Source organism: Enhydra lutris, unplaced genomic scaffold (genome assembly GCF_002288905.1).
Source record: "Enhydra lutris kenyoni isolate GAN:26980312 unplaced genomic scaffold, ASM228890v2 scaffoldscaffold27, whole genome shotgun sequence".
NCBI lineage: Eukaryota > Metazoa > Chordata > Mammalia > Carnivora > Mustelidae > Enhydra > Enhydra lutris.
This window is the reverse complement of record NW_019154111.1, coordinates 15237390-15263373: the sequence shown is the minus strand read 5'-3', so window position 1 is coordinate 15263373 and position 25984 is coordinate 15237390. Positions and strand designations below refer to the sequence as shown.

The window sequence follows — 25984 nt, the reverse complement described above, 5'->3', positions numbered from 1 at the left end:
ATTTATAGGCATCTGTATTTTAAAAATATACCTTTACCTTTACTTGAGTATGTAGAGAATTTGGAGCTGGAAGAGCATTCAGAGATTAGAATATTTTAGTATAATCCATCTATTTAAAAGGTGAAGGCAAGAGGTCAAGATGGGCTCACAACACAGAGGGAAAGTAGTGGGCGAGTTCAGATAAAAGCCTGGGATTCCAAGACACAGTCAAGGTGCTAAGCACTATATGACATATTGTTGGTGGATTTAATTAGAAACAACAAAATTGTGATTTTGCTTTTCTGTTTTTTCAATACATTTTTGTAAATCAAATTATTTCAAATATTTTCCTTAAAATATATTTCCAGAAATAACGATATGGGCTGAGCAAATACTCTTCTGGAAAAATTACACTAATATCCACTCTCACCAAACATATTTAGAAGAACCAATATAATTACCTTTTGATAATTACTATTATAATTTTCAAGTCTTTGTAAATTTGACAGGTGGAAAACAATCTTTTATCACCGATTAAATGATCTTTATTGGGGCACCTGGGTGGTTCAGTCAGTTAAGCATCTGCCTTCGGCTCAGGTTGTGATCTCAGGGTCCTGGGATGGAGCCCCTACCTGGCTCCCTGGTTAACAGGGAGCCTGCTTCTCCCTCGCCCCCTACTTGATGCTCCCCCTGTTTGTGCATGTATGTGTGCACGCTCACTCTCACTTTCTCTCTCAAATAAATGAAATCTTTAAAAATAAGTAGATGATCTTTAATTGCTAGTGAAGGTTAATATTTTTTTCAAATGTTTAACATTTACAAGTTTTGCCAACTGATTTCTTCAAGATGTCATCATTGATATCAATTACGGTGGTTCTTTTTATATTTGTGCTATTATCCTTTGACACAACAGCCCAAATATACCTCCTACTTTATATTCTGTTTTAAAACTGTGTTTATGATAATTTTTAATATCTGACAGTGTTAAAATTTTACTAAATCAAACATGTCTATTTTCCTGTTATAATTTCCCTCATTATCCTATTCAAAAACTTCCCCATTCAAATTCTAATGAATTGAATTTTTTTCTCTTGTTTCTTTTTCACTTAACTCTGAAATAAATTTCAAGTGGATACGACTCTCATATGGAGGAATCATCTCATTACATATCTTACTGTAAACTGATAATTAATAGAGTGTCCTTTCCTACCAAGTTCGAAGTCGACCATTATCACATCATAAATTCATATGGAAGTATGTACATGTACATGTACAAACTGATTTGTTTATTACCATTATATCTATTTATTATCATTATATATTTCTATCTGGTTCCATCTACCTATTCAGTACTAGTTCCATATTGGGTTGATTATTATAGCTTATCATTAGGTTTGAATATTAAATGTTTGGTAAAGATTAATTTTTCCTCAAAATCATTCAGTTTTTATTCTTTTATTCTCACAAATAAAATTTAAATATTATTTCAAATTCCAGAAAATACTCCTTTGTCATTTTGGCTGGAATTATACTAAGCCTGACTACAGATTTACTCAGAAAAGATTAACATTTTTTCTTGTAATTAGTTTTTTTGTTTACAAAAAAGTTATGTCTCTCAATAAAGTTATCTTCATATAGGCCTTTCATATTTCCTGGTTTAATTTATTCCAAGATATTTTAAATATTTTTTGCAAAAGACATAGAGTTTAATTTCCAACATATTAGTCAGTTTATGTTCTTCGTGTTTTAATATTAATTTTATATTTGATCATCTTCCTAAAGTAAGTCCTTCTAACATATTTTTCAATTTATTGCCTTCAGATGAAATAATTTGAAAATACTCATACTACTACTTTCTCATTTTTAGTAGTAATCTCTGTTATTTTTGTTTCATGTTTCACCACATTGGTTAAAATTTATAGAATATTAATAATAGTGGTAATAGGACTAATCCATCTCTTTAATAGGAACAACAACTATAAATATATAATTGGTTATAGGCTGAGAGAGATGTACTTTATCATGTTAAACATCTATTCCATTTCTAGTTTATGCTTTTGTACTTATAACAGAAATGAGGGATATATTTTAATCAAATGGCTTTATAGAATCTTATATTTATCACTGTCTTATTTGACCTATTATGTTTATAGTACATTTCCTAATATTAAGTCATACCTATTTCTTTTAGCTAGCTTAAAGTTATTTCATTCAAATAAATTTGCTTTAAAATCAGACTATAGTGTTCAGAGACACTCAAAATTGTGTATTTGGAAATAGCATTAAGTACCTGAAATCAATAAGGTTTCTCTTTTTTTTTTTTTAAGATTTTATTTATTTATTTGACAGAGAGAGATCACAAGTAAGCAGAGAGGCAGGCAGAGAGAAAGGGGGAAGAAGGTTCCCTGCTGAGGAGACAGCCTGATGCGGTGCTCGATCCCGGGTTGCTGAGATCACAACCTGAGCCGAAGGCAGAGGCTTTAACCCACAGAGCCACCCAAGCACCCCAATCAATAAGGTTTCTAAAGAAAATAAGGTGCTCATAAAATTCTATCTCTATACCAGCCTCTGTACAGATTAGACAAGTGTTCCCATAGTTTCCTCAGAATATTGAGCACTGAAATGGTTAGACACCGTCTCGCTGGGGAGTTCAGGGAAGCTGCTCATTCCTCTTCATGTCAGGAAATTCAACCACAAAATGAAGACTAGCATTAAAAAATTCCAAAAGTTGATTCCTCTCTCAGGTTTTCACAGGTTCTATGTGATTTTTAACTGTGTCCCCTCTGGCCTAATGAAAACTCACCCATTTAAGGAAGCAGTGAAATTCTGACCTCACAGGGGCATCACACCCTCTCAGGTTTTTATCTCTCTGCTCACTTTGCTCAAATTTTCCCCATAAGTCATTTAGAGAAACTTCCCAAATGTCCCTTTCAACCACAGCGAATGACCCCCAGGACAGCCAAGTTGGTACTACTTGCCCTTTGCCACTGATAATTTGGAACAGATATGACATTCAACTGAATTTTGGCTAATGAGATTCAAGTTTCCAGAACGTTAGAATTGAGACTTAGAAATACATACATGTTAATTTTAGTAGGTATCCTGAAGAAACAGCTAATTTCTAGAAATGTAGATGGCCTTCTGCTATCTACCCTATGGACCTAGAATTAGGGAAAACCAATATAAACAGAACCGAACAGAGCATACAGAGAGATGTTGGGGTTTCTGAACAGTTTTTTGTTCTTATAACTGGTCTTTTTCTTAGATCCTGTTGTATTCTGCCATGGGGTTTCTTGACATACCCTCATAAATTCTGCCTTTTAGCTTAAGCAAGCTGAAGGTGGTTTCTGTTACCTATAATCGAACACTCCTGATTAGTAAGCCACTGTGTTTGCCCTGTTCCTGATGTGAGCTCAAGTACTAAGAAAAGGAGTGAGGAGATGGCACTGGAATTCTATCCAACACTTTCTCTTTACGATAAATAAGGTTCTCGTGGCAACCGAAAAATCTCTGATTCTATACAAGATGTATTAATATTTTATTGCCTATAGGCCAGAATGAAGGAATTGACATTGTTGCTTAAGTTCCTGAAAAATCTGAACTCCTCTGCTTTATTTTATGTTTTTCTTTTGATAAATCTTTAGATTTAAATAATTTATAGAAACAGTGTTTTGTTCAAATGGTAGCAATGAAAGTAATCCAAAAGTCAGGCCTTTGTTTCCCTCAGGCTCCCCAAGTACAGAGAAAAGGTTGAGAAAAGTTGTAAGGAACACATGAGTAATTCCACATATGCTATGAGTCAGAGAGTGCTTAAAATACACACGTAGAATATGGCTCAGGTAAATTCTTCCGTTGATGAGAAAATATCAGCTTGAGTGATTAAATGCAATCAAACCACCATTGTTGCTTAAGTCTTTAACAGAAATACCGCTTTGTAGTTTAGTAGTTTGACTAAGGGTTTCACCTTTAACTAGTTGTTGTGTTATGGAATAATCCTGGCCTGAAATACTAATCATTTATCATTTGAAATTCTAAGATGATTGTTATGTTCTCAGTTAAACAAGAGACTGGAAGAAGCATGACCTTTTAAACCAAGTATCTTTAAACCATTGTCTAATTAGGCATACTGCACACAAGGTTACAATCTCAGCAAGACCAAGTTTTAAACAGTTACTTTAATTTTATACCAATGGTCTGTGCAGCACCCAGCTGTCAGGGCCCCTTTACCTCCTGCTGTTACAAACTGGAAGAGTCTCCCTTCTTACCAATGACAAGGTTTTATTTACCACCTCAAATTAAAAGGGATCATGAAAAGCAATTTGCCTTGATATCTCATTAATGTCAGGAAGAACCAGTTAAACAACAGTTTTTTTTTGACGCCTAAATTACAATTTAGAGCAGACATTGTCCAATATTTAAATGGACATTACTAGGTAATTCCATCCAATTGGTCAATTTTTTTTAGTTACTTAAGATTACCTTTTGTAGCTCAATGATCCTGACAGAAAATCTGGAAGGCTACACTATACAAAATGGACAGTTGCCTTACAAAGCTCATTCTTCAACAACTGGTAATAGCTATGCTAAGAAAACACTAAGTATACAATAATTTTTTGTTGTCACGTACAGTAAGCAGCTCTGGGTCTAGTCAGGTACATTCTCAACACTTCAGGATATAACAAACTGATCTCAAGGAAACTGGGTTTGGTCAACGGTTCTCTCACACTTCCAGGCCTTGGGAAGTGAGGTGGCCATCTCACTAGGTGAGAACACTGACCATCACCAACACAACCCACTCAATTGACACGAAATTAACAACACGTAATAGCTGTTAGCTCGGTTCCTAGCACATATTCTAGATGTCTACCTCCAGTTCCTATGAAAGCCCTGTGAAGGGCAAGGATATTTAAGTCGGGAGATTTGATGTGTGCTCCATGTAGCTATTAGGACATTTCAAGGTTCTTCTAGGACCAGCAAGTAGCACTAGGAGAAGTGGAGTGTCCAAGAGTATGGCCACCCCTTCAACCCAGTAACTGACTGAAACGTTAAATTTCTGAGTAGCATTCTTTTTTTTTTTTAATTTTTTTTTAAATTTAATTTTATTTATTTCTTTGACAGAGACAGATCACAAATAGGCAGAGAGGCAGGCAGAGAGAGGAGGAAGCAGGCTCCCTGCTGAGCAGAGAGCCAGATGCGGGACTGGATCGCAGGACCTTGAGATCATGACCTGAGCCGAAGGCAGAGGCTTTAACCCACTGAGCCACCCAGGCGCCCCTGAGTAGCATTCTTTTGAAGATCAAGTCTGAAAAGCAGAGTATAAGGGAAATGTTCTTCATTTATTCTTAACAGGATATGGTAATCCCCATATCATCAGAGTTTGAGAAAGTTGTAAACCTAGATAAAGAAGATTATCTCCCTCCTGAAAACTCTTAATAAAATACCCTTCAGTGTTACAAGCATTACATTCTTGGCTTTGATTGTGGGTACAGGTGCAAAACAGCCAAAGAGAAAGCTGCTTCTTTTATATAAAATTTTGTTAAATAACTTTGCTCATATTATTAGGTTGTCAAAGTCCCATATGATACAGTTCTTGTAGATAGAGTTTCCCAGAAAATTAGTCCTCTCTTAAAAAATAGGTAGGCTTGCTTCCATCACAATGAAAGTTATATATCCCACTGGATGTCCCTTTACATTACGGCTGCTCTGGAAGGTTAGAACTTGATGTAGTCCCATATCCTAGTTACCATATTGTTTCTTCCTTTTGAAATGATTTTGATAATATACTTCTATTTGAACTGCCCTATATATCTTTTTATCATAGGCATATATCATAGGCAAGGCACTAATAATTAATGAACACTAACAAATAAGCTAACAATGAAATTTAAAAATTTATGAACTTCCTGAAAATTACTAAAAATCAGGAGGAGTATATAATCCATGACAACTGGCTTATGTATAGGTCTCTTACCTTGTAGCATCCCCTGTTGGAATACAGACAAGTCTCAAGCCATTAGCAAAACAGCTCTCCAGGGAGCTCAAAGAGATTCTTTTTTAAGTGTATATACTAAAATTCATGTATTTTATATGACCCTCATACCAAGACTATACTTACTCATATCAGACACAGTTCTATTATGCTTTAATGGGTTCCTATTGCTTTCAAGGTAAACAAATCTTAAGAATGGCCTGTAAGCCCTCTTGTATTCTATCTTATCCTTATTTCACCCATTTCCTTCAGAGTCACACCTGTCACTACCTCCCTAGAGTAGGGATATTTCCCTCTTAGAAACTCTCAGTCTGGCACACCTCTACTCTCAGCGCTCATTACAGCCTATATTATTACACCTTTGTGTGCTTTTTTGATTAATATTTAATTCCCCAAGAAAATCTAAATCTCCTGTTTTGACTGTTCTTATCAGTAGTGTATCTCCAGCACCTATCACAATGTTTAACATGTTCTATGTGCTCAATAAATATATCTTGACTAAATGAATGAAATGTTATATGTGTTTCTCTGTCCATAGTGGGTTGAAAGAAGCAAATTATGGAAGAGATCAGTCCTTAAAAAAAAAAAAAGGCACAAAAACAGCAGCCTGATAAGGTGGTAGGGGAAAAAAGACTATAAAAAGTAGACAATAGAACTCAGGAATCATTGGAGTCTAGAGGCAAATTGTCTTAATAATCATTAGGCATTAAGATGTTTTTAATAGTCGTTAATAGCATCATTATATTACAGTATGGTATAATAATGGAAGTCATCAAGGAAGGGGTTGGCTTTTATCTATGATTAAGATAAGGGAGAAACTGGTAATTCACCTTTAAAATACTTTAATCTCGTGTTTCTTTAAAGATTTTCCCATCTTCTGGAGGTGAGCTTCAGTTATTGAGAAAATATAATCATTTGCATTCCTCTTCACAGCTCCTAACTACTTGGATAAATGGAGTGTTCCACAACCTCATGTTAGGATAAATAACCTTGCATTGTAATACTCTTCTTTTGCTCAATTTTTATAATTGCAAGAAAATTATTTTTAAATTCCCCTTAATATTTATATTCATAACAAAAGGATTGTTACATAATGTCTCACAAAAAATTCTGCTGAAAATAAGGATACCCTATGTTGAATGTAAACCAAATCTTGCCTTGTGTTGCCTGCACAAAGCAAAAGAAGAAGTTTCCACTTGAATTCTAAATTGAAGATGATGACCTTGTGCTTTTTTGAGAAAGGCTGGCAGCTAAGGTCACTGGAGTGTATTATGATGGACAGTGCAGTGCTGTGCGTGACTTGGAGGCATGTCCATTGTGTGGATTACAGCCAAACAGAAAGAATTAGACAGCTCAGAGCATTCTATCATTTCATTTGAAAATAACAGTCAAAATCATGAGCAGCAACCATTACAGCTTTCATGAAAGAGCAGCAGCATTCAATAATTCCTTCACTTCAGACAGGCAGTTGGCTATTCTCAGCGGAATGCTGTGGGTCCATCATATTTTGTATCAGTTTCTGTGACACTCACAGAGAGCAGAAGTTCTGCTTCTGCAGGAAGTAAATCCCATCTCCAAGGCATCCCATGCAGTTCTAGCTTATAGGATGCAGCCCATTGCTTTACAGCAACCAGATCATTGAAAGTGATACAAGGAAAGAGAAGATACAGAAACTTAACCCAGCGCTCAGAAGGTAAATAGGTAGCAAATCCAGATCATCTACCTTCCTCTAGTCAGTTAACTTACTGTTCAAGAAGCTGAAGATCAGTTTTAAAACAAAATCTCTACACGTCCTTCCCTAACAATGGCACAAAAACAAAACATTTTCAAAGAAATCTAATCTGTTGTGATTGTGAGCGGTTCCAAATGAGCCTCCTAAGTTATTTCTGAAATAGTGATATTTAAGTAGAATATTTTGATTGATTGAGGTTTATTTTTAACTTCTGCTTCTTTCAGGAGCACCAAAAAAAAATATGTTTGAGATTTAAAAGCAGGTGGAAAAACTCACACTCCTGATTAAAAGGGGGACTGCTTCTAATCCTGGGCTTTCCACTCTGTTTGAATGTCTTCTGTGTATGGGGTGGGGAGGAACAAACACTGTCACTTCTAAAGTAGTTAATGACCAAAAAAACCCTTGTGACTTACCATTAAAATTTACAGCCCGAATATAACCAAGTAGCTCTTTCCCATCAACAGCACTCATTCGTGGGCAGAGGCCGATGTATCCAGGGCACAGATCTTTGTGCATATTGTGCAGGGCATAAGCCATGGAATACACGGCATCAATTACAAATTGGACCTTTCCTTCCTGTTCATAAGATGAATCCCTGGCAATTCTCTCCAGCCCTGTAAAATAAAAAAGTAAACCATCAACTGGTGTTAGATTTTACTCAAAGATGGCATTAGGGCTAAGATTTCCACATTTGGGGTACACTTTTGATTTTTTTAAGATTTTATTTATTTATTTGACAGAGAGAGACACAGCGAGAGAGAGAACACAAGTGGGGGGTGGGAGTGGGAGAGGGGGATGGGGGCTTCCCACGATGCAGGGATCCTGATGTGGGACTCGATCCCAGAATTCTGGGATCATGACCTGAGCTGAAGGCAGAGGCTTAGTGACTGAGCCACCGAGGTGCCCTCCGAGGCACGCTTAATGAGACAAAACTATTTACTTTTACTCCCAGTTATTTTATTCCTATACATACTGAGTCAGGCTTTTAAACTAGGTATTGAATTTTTATTTGGAAAGAACAGAAACTATTCTATTAGCAACAAAAAGATATAAACTAAACAAAAACATATAATTTCATTATCTTTATTTCCACCTTACTGAGTCCGATTACATTTTACATTCTAGTAATTACATAACATTTTGGTAGTGACTTGATCTTATAAGCAAAATGCATAGGTTTCTTCTTTTCATCTACTTCAGTTCCAGGAGTATCATTTAATTAGTGTCTCAAAGTAAGGTCTTTCCTCCCCCCGCCCCACCATATCTATTCTCATTTTGAACGTATTTTACTTGGGAGTCCTTTTTGTAAATATTAAGAGACAGTTTTTCCTTAAGCAAACCAGCTATCTTCAGAAGAATCATTCAACTTATTTTCTTCTTGAACTCAATTTTCTTTTTCTTTTTTTTAATGATTTTATTTATTGATTTATTTGAGAGAGAGAGCAGGAGGAGGAACAGAGGGAAACAAGCTGACTCTGCATTGAGCTTGGAGACTGAGGTGAGGCTCTACCTCAGGACCCTGAGATCATGACCTGAGCCGAAATCAAGAGCTGGACGCTCAACCAACTGAACCACCCAGATGCCCCTTGAACTCAATTTTCTATTTTATTTTATTTTTAAATCTTTCTACGGAGATAAAATTGGCATATCACATGGTTTAAGTTTAAGGTATACTACATGATGATTTTATATATGTATATATTATGAAATGATAATAAAGGTTAGTTAACACATTCATTACCTTCCAGAGTAAGCTTTTTTATTTTTCTATTTTTCTAGCAACTTTCAAGTATACAATACAGTATTATCAACCATAGTCACCATGTTGTGCTTAGATACTCAACAATTTTCTATTTCTGTATTAATCAATTTATTTATTAAATCTAGCAGTCTGATAAGTTAGTTTTCTTGGACTTTCCTGTCACCTAACTGCCAGCCCACCTTTCCAATTGCCTATCATATTCCTACGTAGTCTGCTTCCATGTCAAGCTCAATAGTGCTAAAACCAGGCTATTATTATAGAGAATTACATCATTTCCCTAAAACCTCAATCAGAATTGAACGTCTTACAGGTTTGACAGCGGAGAGGGGAGATCTGTTCTTCAAGATGACAAAAGACATACCGATCCCTTCAACTGCATTAACTGTATGATCTAAGCTAACATCCATGCAGATCCAGGAGCACTGTCTTCTCCCTATCTCCATTGGCACTTTGTCTCCTTGGGGTCTTAGAATGGCTTTGCTATGTCCAGAATGTCATCACAGCAACTAAAAAGATGAGTTGTTTCTTTAAAGATCTTATCCGGTGACCAACCACTCTGGTTAGTCCAGGATCGAGGGATTTCTCAGAATACAGGACTAAAACCCAGATAGTCCTGAGCCAACCAGCATGGTTGCTTAAGAAAACAAGAGGCAAATGACAAGTAAACTTGATACAAGACTGAAATAACTACTTTGAGGGTAGGCCCGTAGGTCCATAAGAAGATTCCCAGTTTCATTCATTTTGTATCACTAAATTTGATAACTGGAAATGAATCCTATAAATCCTCAAGCAGTTGTTCCATTCCTGATTATCTTCTTAAGTCCAGACTCCTGAGGGCCACCCCAGATTTACCGAATCAGCATCTCCCAATTTGGGGACATGACAAATCTGTAATTTCCAAACACAGATACCTCACTGTCTTAGTCTGAGCTGCTATAACAAAATACCAAAGACTGGGCGGCTTGTAAACAACAGAATTTGCTTCTCATTGCTCTTGAGGCTACAAGTCCAGACTAAGGGTAACAGCATGGTTGGGTCCTGGTGAAGGATATCTTCTGGGTTGCAGGCAGCTGTTTTCTTATTATATCATTACATGGAAGAGAGTAGACTTCGGGTGACTTCTTTTAAGGACACTAATCCCATTCATGAGGGATAGTGCTCTAGCTTCAAAACTTAATCTAACCTAATTACCTCCCAAAGGCCCCACATCCTCATACCTTCATATCAGGGGGTAGAGTTTTAACACATTTCAAATTTATGAAAGGGACACAAACATTGTCTGTAACACTACATTCCAAGTTTACAGTTTGTATTGCTGCGGCTCTGTAAATCCCTTGGCTACACACACACACACACACACACACACACACACACTTCTGTGAACGTTATCACTTGTTTCTCTGACTTTGCTTCTCTTGTGTACTTTATTTGTGTGCGTGTGTGGGTCTTCTCTAATAATCAAGAGGATGCACAATTTTTAAAAGATTTATTTATTTAAGAGAGAGAAGGGGGAGGGGCATAGGGAGAGAGAAAATCTCAGATTCCTCACTGAGTGCGGAGCCTGAAGCAGAGCTTAATTTCACAACCCTGAAATCATGACCTGAGCTGAAAACAAGAGTTAATTACTTAACAGACTGAGCCACCCAGGCACCCCTCTTTTTAAAGAGAGAATTTCTTTTTCTCCATTGCCACTGGGTGGAGTGTGAACAGCAGCCACAGAAATGGCAGAAAATGCCCAAGCCCAAGTACAAAGAAAATAATGACCACAAGAACATAAAGAAATTTGGAGATTTTTCAGTCCATGGAATATAGGTAAGAGCTAGATATGTGTGAATGTTTTATATTTTTAAATTTACTCTATCCTAAAATGTTTTTATTTTAATATGATTAAAATAAAAATATGATTTTATTTTAATGCCACAGTTTATTCAATGCAACCTTACTCCATCTATAAAGATATTTCTCAACATTCAATAATTGGGATAAATTATACACAATAGTTTCCTGATAAATTTTAATGGAGATGTCCTAATTGAATAGACATTCTTTTTTTTCTTTAAGATTTATTTATTTATTTGAGGGGGGAGGGGCAGAGGGAGAGGCAGAGAGAAAATCTCAAGCAGACTCTGTGCAAAGGATGAGCTCAAGGTACAACTTGATCTCATGACCCTGAGATTATGATCTGAGCCAAAATCAAGATCTGGTTTCTTAACTGACTGAGCCACCCAGGTGTCCTTAGTAGACCTATTCTTTCTTGATTTTTCCTAAAGCAATTTTAACTTTATACATAATAGATTTATAATTAACTCTCAAATACCATACCTATTATTAAAGGGACATATTTAAATTTGCACTTGTTAAACTATTTATTTCCTTAACTAGTTGTAAACTCCTAGTAGTATGAGCAGAGATTAAATATATCCAACTTTGCGCTCTTTTTTAAGTAAAAGTTCAGAAGGCTGCTTAGTGACAACTGTCACACAAGTCAGTGGACTCACTATGACTCTTTCCACGAAGTGATGGAAGCACACGGTGACAAACTAAAAGACTGAACATTATTATCATTTCTAAGTTTAACAAGAAGTCATTTTATTTCTTTCCAGGCTGTTTAGACACCATATTTTTCTATTCCCTAACATTTCAACTTCATGAAGACACTTAAGATTTTACAAGAGCTGGGGTTTGCTCCTCAATTCCTGTAGTTGCTTGTCTTATTCATCTAAAAAGGAATTTAAGAAGCTAACAGTGACTCATCAACTTAATTGGCTGTAAAATTTCATTATGCTATAGTTTCTAAAGTTAACGTTAATGTATTTCTATAAAGGGCTAAATATTGTCAAAGGCTATATGTCAGCCATCCATTTAAAACAGTGACTGTAAAGTTGTGATGTGCTTTAGTGTATAGCTTAAAATTAACAGTAAATAGCAAAGTGTTTGCAGGGGGGGGAGTTGAAGTCAGCCTCATAAATTTTATAGCAAGATTATGTTACATTTTCATTAATGAAATATAAAACTTCTGACTGTATCTCATGTTCCTGGACAACAGAATAAATTCTTACTGGTCCAAGCAATACCTCATGTGCCTCAGTTAAGGTCTTTCGAGCATCGCGGTGTATCCTCTTGTTCTTCAAAAGGCAAATCTGCTCAAGTTTGCAGAGTGCCATATACATTACAGCGTGAGTTCCTAAGATATGCCTGACATGAATTTTAAATTCTTTGACAGATAGTCGTTGAGCTTTGCTTTCCAAGAATTTCTGATTTCTCAGGGTGTAGTTTAGTTTTATAGATTGAGATTCGAGGTTATTTTCCTTTCCCTGAAAGTATGTTAATATAATGATGATCCAATAAACTAATCAGTTCAGTGAAGAAGAAGAAAAAGGAGCAGAGAAAGAGGAGGAGGAGGAGATGGAAGTCCTACCAGTCATTTTATTCCCAAGAAACCAAATATCCAATCAGTTTGATTTTTTTTTACTATAATCCTAGCACACAGTAGAAAAAAAATCCCACATTCTAAATTTATAGGTTAAAAAGTATTTATTTAGTTTCTCTCTGACTTTTCCTTAAGAATGCAGCAACTATTTTAAATGATTAAACTGTTTTCTTGCAGTTAGTGTGGAGAGGATGGTAGGAGGAAAGAAGAGAATCCGTGACCTGCTAGGGACACATTTAGGCCCATAGGACCAGAATGAAGGGTCATTCTGAATTCCACAACAACTCTGTATCTCGCTACTCAATGCACCAGAGAAAAGACTGTCATATCCTACAAGCCGCTCTCCCAGTGCCCTACATATATGCACTAACTGCACAGTGGGTGATGGAATCAGTGAACCACGTACGCCAGTAACAATCCATGAGAACCAGAAAGAATCACACGGCACAATGCAAAAGGAATCGCTATCAACTCAGCCAACCTAAGTCACCTTCTACTGAATTTAAACTGATTTGGCTTCAAGGATACAATAGAGGAAAGAAACAGAAGCATATTCAATTATACAAGAATTTCTCCTAAGCACCGGGATAGGCAAATGAAGCGCGAGCAGCTCCCATGCAACCTGCAGGGAGATGAGAACAAGGGCCCTATGGTAAGGCAGAAAGACAGACTGACTGAGGGAGGCAGTGGCTACAGGAGAAAGAGTATGGGCCAGTGGGGCAGACCTAGATCCGGGTCCCAACTAACACAACCCAAGGCAAGTGGACTCGGGCACATTCCTGGGCTTTAGACTGGGACAACTTCCCCCAGGGACCTCCGCGATGTGCTATCCCATCTCTCCAGCCTCATCTGCTGGTACCACCCCGCCTCTTGCTGCTCCACTTGTAGGTCCTTGAATATAACCCGAGATCTCCCACCACAAGGCTTCACGCGATATCCACTCTGTAACTCTTCACGCCTTCCTGGATACCTCCTGCTCAGCCTCCAAGCTTCAGGTAAGATGTCAAATCAAGATAGGCGGGAGCACTGATATTTAATTTTTTAATATAGCAGCCCAGATCAGATTATAGAGTATCTTAAATGCTACATTGAATATTGAATATTGTTCAGTTGGAAACACAGAACCATGACCAATATTTAAAATATTTCTGGGAATACGAGTAAAGTAAATTGAAGCAAATGTAGTTTGAAGGTAGAGATACAAGCTGGGAGGCAGGGCAGATATAGGTTGAAAAAGCAGGAAAAAAAGAATGAGGGAAAATATGTTTCAGATGTCAAACTGACAGTATTTGGCGCCCTGATTAAATATGGAAGTAAGGTTTGAAGGCAATCAACAACTCAGGTGTTTTGAGGCAAGGTAGCAGAACCCTGACAGCATTAACAGAATTTGGAAAATCAGGTTAACAAGAAGGTTTTGTTTTTGACAGCTCTGGCTCTCCAACTGCATCAAGAAAGACCTCAGTTAAAAGAACTGATTTTTAATATTCTCTAGTATTTAATATATCCTCTAACAAAGTATGCAGATTTTATAAAAATTTGTTGAATTGTTGGAAGAACAAAAGGCCCAAATGTTTAGAGTAATCACATAATAGTAATACCGCTGATCATTTATTTATAGCATTGCAATAATTTAAGCTTTACTTAGGAGTAAAGTACCATTGTAGTACTGTTGTAAGACCAATGGCCTGAGGGGCTCCTGGGTGGCTCAGTTGATTAAGCATCTGCCTTTGGCTCAGGTCATGATCTCAGGGTCCTGGGATCAAGCCCTCCATTGGATTCCCTGCTCAGTGGGGAGTCTGCTTCTCCCCCTCCCTCTACCTCTCCCCCTGCTTATGCTCTCTCTAATAAATAAATAAAATCTTAAAAGAAAAAAAAAATAAGAAAAAAGACCAATGGCCTGAGAAGTCGAAGACTCGCATTCTAGTTCTAACAGAGTGGCCAAATGACTTTGTGTCCTTGGTCAAGTCATGAGCTTTCTAGGATTTGTTTACTTCTCAGTAGAAATTAGACAATTGAATAACATGATCAGTCAGGGTCCCTACAGTTCTAAATTTCTAGATGCTAGGGCATATTCTCTTCTGTTTCCTCCTTACAATTGCTAAGATTGCTGGAAGATTGTATAAGGGTATGAGTGAACAAATACCACTAAAAATTCTCCAAAATAGTTTGGAATAACCAGTAACTGGACTACCATCAAGACCTGGAAATTCTACAGTAACAAAAAATACCAACTGTCAGCCTGGATTTTTCTTCCTGTATTATTAGTCTGGTTAACTGAGTTACTGCATTTTCATGACTCTTAGACTTTAACTACTTCAAATCTAGTACATTTTGAAGGAGAAAAGTTTCATGTCTCTTTTTATTTTGATCTGATGGTTAAAGGAATCAATTATGGAAAATAAGATCAGAGAAGTAAAAGGACACAAATAATTAAGATGGGCAGGACCCTTCATGAGAAGCATCTCTTTAGTCCTAAATTACTATTAATTTTTTAATAGATAAAGGAACTAAGACTCAACATTTGAAAAACTACCCAAGATCACACAGTTATGGCAGTAAATGGTAGTCAAGTCTGACTCAAAAACTTGGCCATTAATTATCACACTGCCTCCTTCTCTGTGAAATTGTGTTTTTGTTTTTTTTGTTTTGTTTTGTTTTGTTTTTCCAAATCAGGCTTACCTTCCACTTCTCTGAACTCCTCTAACTTTTAGTCATTAGACCCATAACTGACTTGTCTTATATGGTAAGTAGTAGGTAGAGATTGTGTGTGTGTGTGTGTGTGTGTGTGTGTGAACCTTTAAAGAACAGTGAGCAGGAACTAAAGAATAATATAAAATAATATATACTTTTACAGAAATACTAATAAATATTAACAAATGACAACATATTAAAATATACAAAAAAGGGGAAATACACTCCTGTAACATTGTAAGCATTTTTCTGACATATTAAAACACTCATCTTGGGGCGCCTGGGTGGCTCAGTGGGTTAAGCCTCTGCCTTCAGCCTAGGTCATGATCTCAGGATCCTGGGATCAAGCCCCATGTTGGGCTCTCTGCTCAGCAGGGGGCCTGCTTCTCCCCCCACCTCCGCCTGCCTCTCTGCCTACTTGTGATCATTCTCTCTCTATCCAAAAATAAATAAAATCATTAAAAAAAAAAAACTAATCTTGCTTGTGAATTTCAGTAATGCACCTGAGATAAAGTTGGCATAATGTGGCTGAAATTCATAAGCAAGATGATTAGATATTTGTGGCAAAAGCCAAAGCTAATAAAACTTATAAATTAATATTTATAAAAATCAATAGAGTATTTTAGCTCTGGAAGGTAAGAGCGTAAATGTCTGTAAGATTTCTCTAAGAAAGTAACATCAAGCTCAAAAGAGAATTCCACACCTAAGGTTCTGCTTTGTCAATTCTGCACTAGGCTTTGTCAAGGACCTGAATAAACAGATGTATTGGACTAATGAACTAATTTGAGCCTCTGCCTTATCTATTTACAAAGGGCAGAGAAAATAAGAAGATAAGGGTCCTCTGCTGAAAATCACCTGCTCTCTATTTCTTCTGTAATTTAAATGTAGTCCCAAGAACTGAAGGCTCTTAGCTGCCTGAGGACACATCAGGAGACACTTGTAAATCAACCCCTGAAGAGTGCTACATCAGCCCACAATGACTTCTCTCCTTTGTGTGCCTGGCAGGAAATGGAAAGTGCTTCAGGCAGGTGCCAGGTGTCCCCTTCAGGTGTTAAATTTTCCATGCAATGCCCTAGGGTTTTTAAAACACTAAAAAACCTAAGGTAAGAGGCAAGTAAGATTAAGAGTGTATCTTCAGGCAAAACAACCAGTTTAAAAAAAAAAAAAAAAAAAAGATGCTCAGAAGAGGAAATTATTTCATAGATGTATCCCTAAATCCCCAAACAAAGAAAAGGCATTTGATTAAATTCAGACAGTTGCATTTCTTTACATAATTATTTTGATCATGTACATCAGAGTTCAATAGTGAATAGTAGAGTTTTTCTCTTCAGCTACTCCATAGAAGAATCCAATCCCCCCTCCCCAAACTCCCTCTAGCAGATAGGACTTCTAATGCATCCTCCCACCCGAAGATATGTTAGTAGTCATTGCAGACCTTATAATGTGGCTTCAAATGTGCCTTTAAAAATATTTTTTATTTTTTTTCTAATCACAAAAGCTAATCAGTATTAGTAGAAATGTGAGAAAAAAGTATAATGAAGAAAAGAGAATATCTATTAGCCTATCACATTAACCACCATTTATATATTGACCTATTGCCTTATAGGATTTCTCTATTTTCCCCTAAATTAAGAAGATACTGTGTATATTTTTTTTAATCTGCTATATTCACTTCACCTAGTGAGGATTTCCCTATATTGTAGGAAAGCATAGTTTTTATACTTGCAGTGTAGTTCATTCAGTGGATTCAGGTTTTTGCATTTAACTGCCTCCCAATACTCAACATGATATTTGATGCAAGGTAGAGATCTAACCTTGTTTTTCAAATTATGAGCCAGTTCTTCCACACTATTTCTTGAATGTTCTTTTCCCCATTGATTTATATAAAGTCACTTTTAACACACATCAAACTCTTTATGTTCTTGGATATACAACTGGAGTTTATGCTCTAGGCCACTTGTCTCCCAATATGCCAATGCTACCTGTTGGGCAATTATTGTAATTTTATGATAAGTTCTACCATCTGTTCATGCAAGTTCTATCAATACTCTTGTTTTTTAAAATTCTTGATAGTTCTCACAAATAAACTTTAGAACTATTTAAGCTAGTTCTAAAAATTGCAGCTTTTATTCGAATTGTATTGATTTTTAAAATTAGTTGCAGGAGACTTGAAATAGCTGTGATATTAAGTGTCCCATTTGGAAACAGAGCCTTTCCATTTATTCGAATCTTCTTTTGTAATCCTCAGCAAAGATATGTCACTCCCGTATTCCTTTTTTTTTTTTTTAAGATTTTTATTTATTTATTTGACAGAGAGAGATCACAAGTAGACGGAGAGGCAGGCAGAGAGAGAGAGAGGGAAGCAGGCTCCCCGCTGAGCAGAGAGCCCGACACGGGACTTGATCCCAGGACCCTGAGATCATGACCCGAGCTGAAGGCAGCAGCTTAACCCACTGAGCCACCCAGGCGCCCCTCCCGTATTCCTTTTTATGTAATGCCCTGATATTTCGTTTTCTAGCTTTATGAAACAGAATTTTTTCATTGTATTTTTAGGTGGTTGATCATGGTACAATTAATAAATTCTCAACTCATTCTTTTTTTAAAAAAGATTTTTAATTATTTGAGAGAGAGAGAGAGAGCCCATGTGTGTGCGTGCATGTAACCGGGGGTGGGTGGATGGGATCCCAAACCTGTGTGCTCCAGAAGCCTGAGCCCAAAGTAGGGCTGGATCTCCCCATCCTGAGATCATGACATGAGTAGAAACCAAGAGTTAGACACTTAACTGACTGAGCCACTCAGGTGCCCCTTGATTCATTCTTAATGCTCAACATTTTCTTCTCCCCTTATTTAAACTGTATGCAACATAGAAGGCCCAGGTTAAGTTCCATCTCTTGTTAAAAACAAACAAGCAAACAAAAAAACCAGAAAAATGCAAAAAAAATGGGTTCTGACATCAGATCAATACTTGAGATCGTTCCTGAGTCTCTTATTCTGTACTCATAAAATGGGAATTTATACCTATGTTGCACGGCTGTTGTGAGAATTGAGATAATGCAGGGCATCCAGCACATTACACAGTGAATAAATGGACACTATTATTTGTTATACGGGGCTATAAAATACTTAAGCTTCTACAATGTGCAACACTTTTCTGATTACACAAACAAAAGAAATCCCAATATAAACCCAGGATATATATTCATATATTCATCTAATGAACATGAAAGAGGTAATTTAGTTCAAAGATTAGGAACCACCCTGCAGCTAATCTGCTGGGGTTTAAATTCACACCACCATATACTAGTTGCGGGACTTTAAGTCCCTAATCTCTTATGCCTCAGTTTCCTTATCTGAAAAGTGGGAATAAAAAGTAACTCTCCCACAGAATTGTTGTCATAATTGAGTTAATGTGCTTAAGGCAGTCTGGAGAGTGTGTTGGAAACAGTAAGTAGTACTATACAAGGGATGTTTTATTATCACCTTTATCATCACGGTTCAGTCAGCCTGGGTGATATCTTAAGCTCTGAGCTGGATACAACCGTAAACTAAACCTCAGGGAGTGACGGGCTCATATCGAAAGGATAAACAGGAGTGAATGAGAGGAGAAAGGGAAGTAGGGGGGACACAAGAGGCTGAGTGACAGTGACACTTCTACTGATCGAAGGGGTGGAGAAGTATGAGGCCTGAAATCCTACACAGGACGCTGGAGCTGGGCAGGAGTGTGGCACAGATGAGGCCTGAGAGGCGAGGAGGGCAGATTTGGGGATTTTGCAGGTTACCTAGAGTCAATTTGTCTTCTTCCTATGTGCAGTAGGAGGCCTTTGAAAGGTGAAATAATTGGGTTTCCGGTTCAAAAAGAGCACTGGGTCAGAAGAATAGACAAGAAGGAGGAAAGAGCGATGGGGCGGGAGAGAGACCTCCCACTGCTTGGGAGGTTATCAGGGCATTACATAAAAAGAATAACTGCTTGGGAGGTTCTTTCATAATATGAACAAGGACAAAGTGTGGCATGGGCTAAGGTGACGATCAAGACAGAGAAATGTAAATGCATTTGAGACATTAGAAGACATAATTAACAGGATTTGGCTGGAACTGAAGCAAAGGGTGTTGCCAGGAGTGACTTCCAGGTTCCTGGCTTCTGTATCCGGGTAGACCCTGCTGCTCAATGAGACCAGTAGACCAATGGATGCTGTCTAAGCCAGAAATATATTGTCCCACCAGATGGCCACACGTTTGCCCAATGGGCAATGAACATGGTATATTTGTTCCTGTTAGGACAGGCCAGGGGAACCCCAGTAGACTGCACCTAAAAATTCTGTCTGCTCCCTTGGTATTACAGGAATGTACCCTGTCTGATTTGTGGCTTTTCTAAGTCCAGGTTAGGGTTCCACCCCTGGAGTTCATTTTTTTTTTTTTTTTTTTTTTTATTACAAACTCCCCAGGAACTGGGGGAAGAGATGGCACAGAATTGTTTCGAAGACTATGTTACTACTCAGCAACTAACTTCAGTCTTTCTTCTTGCAAGTCATCAATCGTGTTGTCTCAGATATTCTCTTTGGAACAAAAAATTGAACAGTAAATAAGATAGTCAGCATTAAACACACACACAGGAAAACAAAACTTTCCCCACTTCTACTCTCTCTAGTCCCACCATCCTTCTCCTCTACTTTCTCATTCTTCTTAAGATTTTGTCAACAATGAAATGATGTCACTACAAGAGCCCATATAATGAGACCCTAAAACTTGCAACTAATAAAATAGGAACGCTCATACTGAAACAACCTTAACAATGATCGTATCTGCTTTTTTAAGCCTTATGACACGTCCTATTAGTGTTTTTAAAATCACTGTAAAAATGATTTTAAATCATTTAAATCATTAAAAACTGCATTTTTCAAAAATAAAATGGGAATCGGTGTATTGCACATAGTAACGGGAAGTACTATTTCTTGAACCTTCGCATGGAGGCATGCGAGCACTGGGTTGCCATAAACAAGAAATGACTAATCTGGAGTATAATCAAGAAGAGTCTGAAACTCACTGACCTCATCCAATCTTCTTATTTTACAAATAGCCAGACTGAGGTCAAGGAACACTGAGGGATTTCTCCGGGTCCAATATAGCAGGTAGAGCCAGAGCTGGGAACAGACTCCTACTACCTCGCTCCGTGATTCCTCTCTTTCTGTCACGTCGCCTTTCTCCAGCTATACCTTCTTTCCCTGTGTAATTAAGTTCCTCTGAGGATGAGTAAAACTTGAGGGGATCCCTAAGTAGGTTTGCCCATGAGGAATTAAAAGTCTTGAAAGGAGTTAATGAAATCAACTCTGAGGAAAAAAAGTGAATAGCAAGAAGTTGCGCGTTGTGGTAAGGTTCCCTCATGCCGACATGAAAGGAGTATCCCTAGAAACCATCGCCATTCAAAGAACCATGGTTTTTGGTTGAAACGGTCAAAACTAGGGCTTTACAACTTAAGTGTAACTTATAAAAGGAATTTAAAACAGAAAACAAGATGTACCAGACATATAAGATGCATATTCTTTAAATGAACATTTGAGGGGATCTGTGTGTGATCCTGGAGCACCCAGATGAAAGAGGAAAACAATCATTGCCTTTGTGCAGTGTGGTCTATCCGCTGGGTGACTGACTGGGTCTTTCACTTTTCTTCCCAATTTTAAGGGTCACCGCACAGGCGTGGGTATAATGCCAGTGGCTGATTAAAGCAGGTCACAATCTGTCTGGGAGAGTTTCTGTGCCATCCTTCATAGGGACAGGGACCAGACAAGATGACCTCTCTTGTTGCCTTCCAATTAATTCAATCAGCCTCTGCTGCTGTCAGACAACGTCACGGATGCAGACCATCCACTCATTCCAAGTCCTCACCAGGAATCAGTAAACACAGAGGCTGTGGACGGCGTTTAATGAATCAACACGATTCGTCTTCCAGTCATCATTTTTTGATTTACAACTTCTTTCTCCATATTATTTTCTTTCTCGATAATCTGAAACTTCATGAAGAACAGGGGTTTAGATCTTCTTCCTCTGAGGACCCACAGGGCCTAGCATGGTGCCCAAGTCTGTCTTAGGTTAATAGCAATATTTGTTAAACCAATCTGAACAGAGTTTCATTCCAAAGACGCACACATCAATAAGACAGTTCCAATTAGCTGTGCATAAAGCCACCATCCCTTTTCTTTAATATTTTATGAAGGGCCACTCCAGGAAACTATATGGGATATAATGAAGTACTACTGGGGAAACTTTTTTTTCAAATAAACCAAAGCTATGCCTTCTATTTTTATGTTCAAATAAATGTACATAAAAGGTAGGGTCGGCAAGGGTGTTTTGCTTCTTGCTTCTCTCCACATGGACTGGTAGGATAATTTCCATAATAGAGGAAACAGACCATCTGAGACTAACCGTATTAGACAGTGTTAAAACAACAGATCCAAGATGAGGTAAGTGCTCATTTTAAACCCCTCATAAATCAGGAACCTGTGGCTGTATTTCATCACTCCTGAAACAATAGAACATCAGTATTCATTACGCAGAACTCCTACACACTGTTGCCTCAGATCAAAAATTGCAGCTTTTGATTAGGAACTTACCTTACCGTGGAAAAAGAGTAGATCTGTTTGACAAGTCTTTTTTTTTTTTTAATCTTACTAATATAAACTGTGATGTCCTTCAACATTACATATAAACTAAATTATAACTCATGGTTTAGTGTGAGTCCTCTCTAGACCTAGAAAACTTTCCAGGACAGAAGTGGAATTCTGGCCCTGTGAGGAGCAAATTAACCGCCACAGGTCTCTCTGGCAACAAGCCCTAATTTCACCTTGAGAGATGGAGCATGACCTATTGGGAGCTCTCATTATTACCCCTGTGTGCAAATGCCAAAAAAAAATTTTTTTTTGAAAATATTTTCATCTTTAAACTTTCAGCACATGCAAATGCAAAAAAGAAATTGAAAATATTTTCATCTTTAAACTTTTCTCGCATACTCTGAATATCAAAACACATTTTGTGAGAAAAATTATAAATAGAAATTTGATATATTTAGAACCAAAGTGAAAATCATAGCCTGAGATGCACTTTAAATTTAGTTCTAACAAATCTGCTTTTTGGATTCTGTTCTCAGTGGTTTATTTTTACTCCCCAAATTATGTTACTACCATCAAGGACTTGGATAGAAACAGGGAGCTATGATAAAGGAAACATTTAGACATAATGGCTCAAGTGTACAAATGTTCACAAACAGCCTTCTTTTTAGAAGCTGAGAGGAAGAGACCTAACATTTATCAGATCTATTATGAGCCAACTACCATGCTAGACAAGCTGGATATGTTTTTACCTAGTTCTTACAATCACTCTATGAGACAAGTTATATTATTCCCATTATTTTTATTTATTTATTTTTTTTTACATAAGAAAACTGAGTCTGGTTAAATAGCCTGACCATTGTCACAAACACAGTAAGCTGTAAAGCCAAGCCTCCACACTGTGTCTTGCTTCCTAGTCTTATTCAAACTGTCTTGCTTTTTCCATTATAAGTCAAGTCTAAACAATAAAGAAGGTGCCCAGATACAAAAAAACGAATTTAAATTAAGATATAAACCTGCTGCTATATCCTTGGATAGAGCTGTCTCATTTTTAAAAAATTTTATGTATTTATTTGAGAGAGAGAGGATGAGAGGGAGAGCATGAGAAGGGGGAGGGTCAGAGGGAGAAGCAGACTCCCCGCTGAGCAGGGAGCCTGATGTGGGACTTGATCCAAGGACTCCAGGATCAGGACCTGAGTTGAAGGCAGTCACTTAACCAACTGAGCCACCCAGGTGCCCTAGACCTGTCTCATTTAACAGGACTGCTCTAAGCACCTGGTAACCATCTGGCCTTTGACTTTCTGTGACAGTCCTGTGTGTTCATCTTCTGTATGAAGTGGCAGCTTTTAATATGTGAGTTTTCTGATCATCTTTCAATCAAATGCATTTTGGAATGAGACGGAGTCGGGTATGGGAGTCATTTGATAAAGCACCCTCCCTTTTAGAGCCAACTTTCTTGGAAGAGCACTCATGCTTCCACTCTCTCATTGCCATTCACATCTTGACTTCTATCTGTCTTCAAGCCCAACCACTCATTGAGGCTCTCTGGGCAGAGACTGTTGGTGGTACCTCAGTATTAATTCACCAGCTTTTCTGGGGTATTAGAACTCTTGATTTTTAGCAGACACGTGACTGACCAGAACAGACCTCATTTCCCAACCTCCTTTGTATCTAAATATAGCCACCAATAGGATTGTAAAAAAAACGGGAAGGTGGCAAGTTGCAGGAGCCTTTCTTAAAGGACATGGACCTGTGCGCTTCATCTCTATCGTTTACATCCTTTCTTCCATCCTGACACTTAAAAGGCAAAGAGGGTAACTGGAGTTCTGCCTTTCTTCTGGAACCCGGAGGAATTAGAGCCACACCGTCCAGACAGCTGAGCAGTATGAGAAGCCACACAGCACTATTCCTGGAGGCCTCCTCTGAATTTTACCAGACAGAAAAATAAAGTCACGTCTTGCTGAAACAAGTGTTATTTTCCCTCCCTGTTACTTATAGCTGGGCATAATCCTAAATGATATACAACCATGATCTCGTTGTGTCTAACCTCAAGGACAGCAACCTCCTTACCACACGTTGAATTTTTATTGTACCAGTCTTTATGAGGTAGCATGAAATAGTAGGAAAAATATGAAATTTATGACACAAATCCCCTATTTACTAGCTCTGTTATCTATGGCAAATGAGTTAACCTCTCTTGGTATCCCCATCTTTACCAGTGTATAAGGGGAAAATGACCTCCTACCTTGAGTGTTGTTATAAGCAGTCAGTCAAAGGAAAACTATAATTTGTGTCCCTTGGTACAGACAAAAGTAGTTTAAGATTACATTTTACAACTATGGCTTTAAAATACCTTTCAACCCAAGTACCCCTTTTCTAGTTTCACCTACTCACTGAATTAATGAATATTCTTTCTTCAAATAAATCAATGGTTGTTTGTAGACAATGAGGAGGGCATGTGATGTGATGAGCACTGCGTGTTATATGCAACTAATGAATCATTGGACATTGTATCAAAAACTAATGAGGTACAATATGTTGGCTAGTTGAATTTAAATTTAAAAAAAAGAAAATCTATAAGGAAAACAACCCTTGAAGGCCTTCTCCTCTTTGTGGTTTTTAAAATCATCTCTGTATCCTATCTGATTTTAAAACAATGTCATTAATGGTCCACAAGAGCAGGGACCATATTCATTTTCGTTTGTCATTTTATTTCTACGAACATGGTAACATCTCAGTAAATGTTAGTGTCCCCTATCCCATCCTTCTATGACAGTCATTCCTGTAGCAAAGGGTCTTTTCCTTGGCCTTGGAAATTTATGAGTAGCTTTAGGCCCTACCTCTATAGATCACTTCTTCTGGCAACCTCTTGTCCTTTACTCTCTAAGTATAAACCTCTAGCCAATTATGTCCCTTGATAAAAACTAATTATCCCATTCCACACTCTTATAGCCTCATAATAAGTAGTATAATAAATACACAGACTCAAAAGCTCTCTAAAGTTATTATAATTAACATGTATAGACTTTTTGTCAATCAGCTGGATGTGTCAGTCTAATGAATCTGACAAAGTGTTTTTGATCTGCATGTCTGCTTTTCATTCTTCTTCTCAGTTAAGTTCAAAGACTGAGTGATCTTCAGGGCTCTATCCCTTTCATTTTGCAAATGCTATTTTTCTCACAATGTCGGCTTTTTCGGCTCTCATAGTCAGGACTATGTCTAACCAAATTAAGAGGGACATTAAGTTAGTATTCAGTGCCTCATGCCTCTGCAGTTCTAGATCATTTTTCCCCTTTAAATAGCCATCCTTTTGGGGTTACCTGGGTCCCACAGTCAATTAAGCTTCCAACTTTTGGTTTTGGCCCAGATCAGATCTCAGGGTCCTGAGATCAAGCACCCCGTTTGGCTCCGTGCTCAGTGCAGAGTCTCCTTAAGACTCTCCCTCTGCAACTCCCCGCCCCACCGGTTGCATGCTCTCTCTCTTAAAATAAATAAATAAATACATAGCCATCCTTTCTTCTAATCCCTGTCCAACAAGTGCCCAATTATCAATGAGATAAGCTGTTTTACAAAGAGATATTAAATGGTTGATAATATTTAGGTTGTGAACATGCTTTCTTTAATGTTAATCACTGACAGGTTGTAGGCAGGAAACAATCACCTAATTTAGATGGCCATTTATTTCAAGTATCTCAGTGATGATCCTCTTCTCAAGAGTTCTAGGCAGTAACAAAAAGAATGGAGGGAGCAATAATAACTCTAGTCAAATTCTACAGTACTTCTTTTCTATTTGATACTAGCC

At 37.6% G+C, this 25984-nt stretch overlaps 1 protein-coding gene across 2 annotated transcripts in view; it reads right to left on the bottom strand.

The window, feature by feature from the left end:
- The window catches only part of LOC111152012 (glutamate metabotropic receptor 8), a 757409-nt gene that overhangs the window by 289542 nt on the left and 441883 nt on the right, over window positions 1-25984 (bottom strand). For both annotated transcript variants that reach the window (XM_022510280.1, XM_022510281.1), the window contains exon 6: window positions 8114-8314. In XM_022510280.1, coding sequence (XP_022365988.1) covers window positions 8114-8314 — 201 coding nt within the window. The remainder of the gene's footprint in view (window positions 1-8113; window positions 8315-25984) is intronic.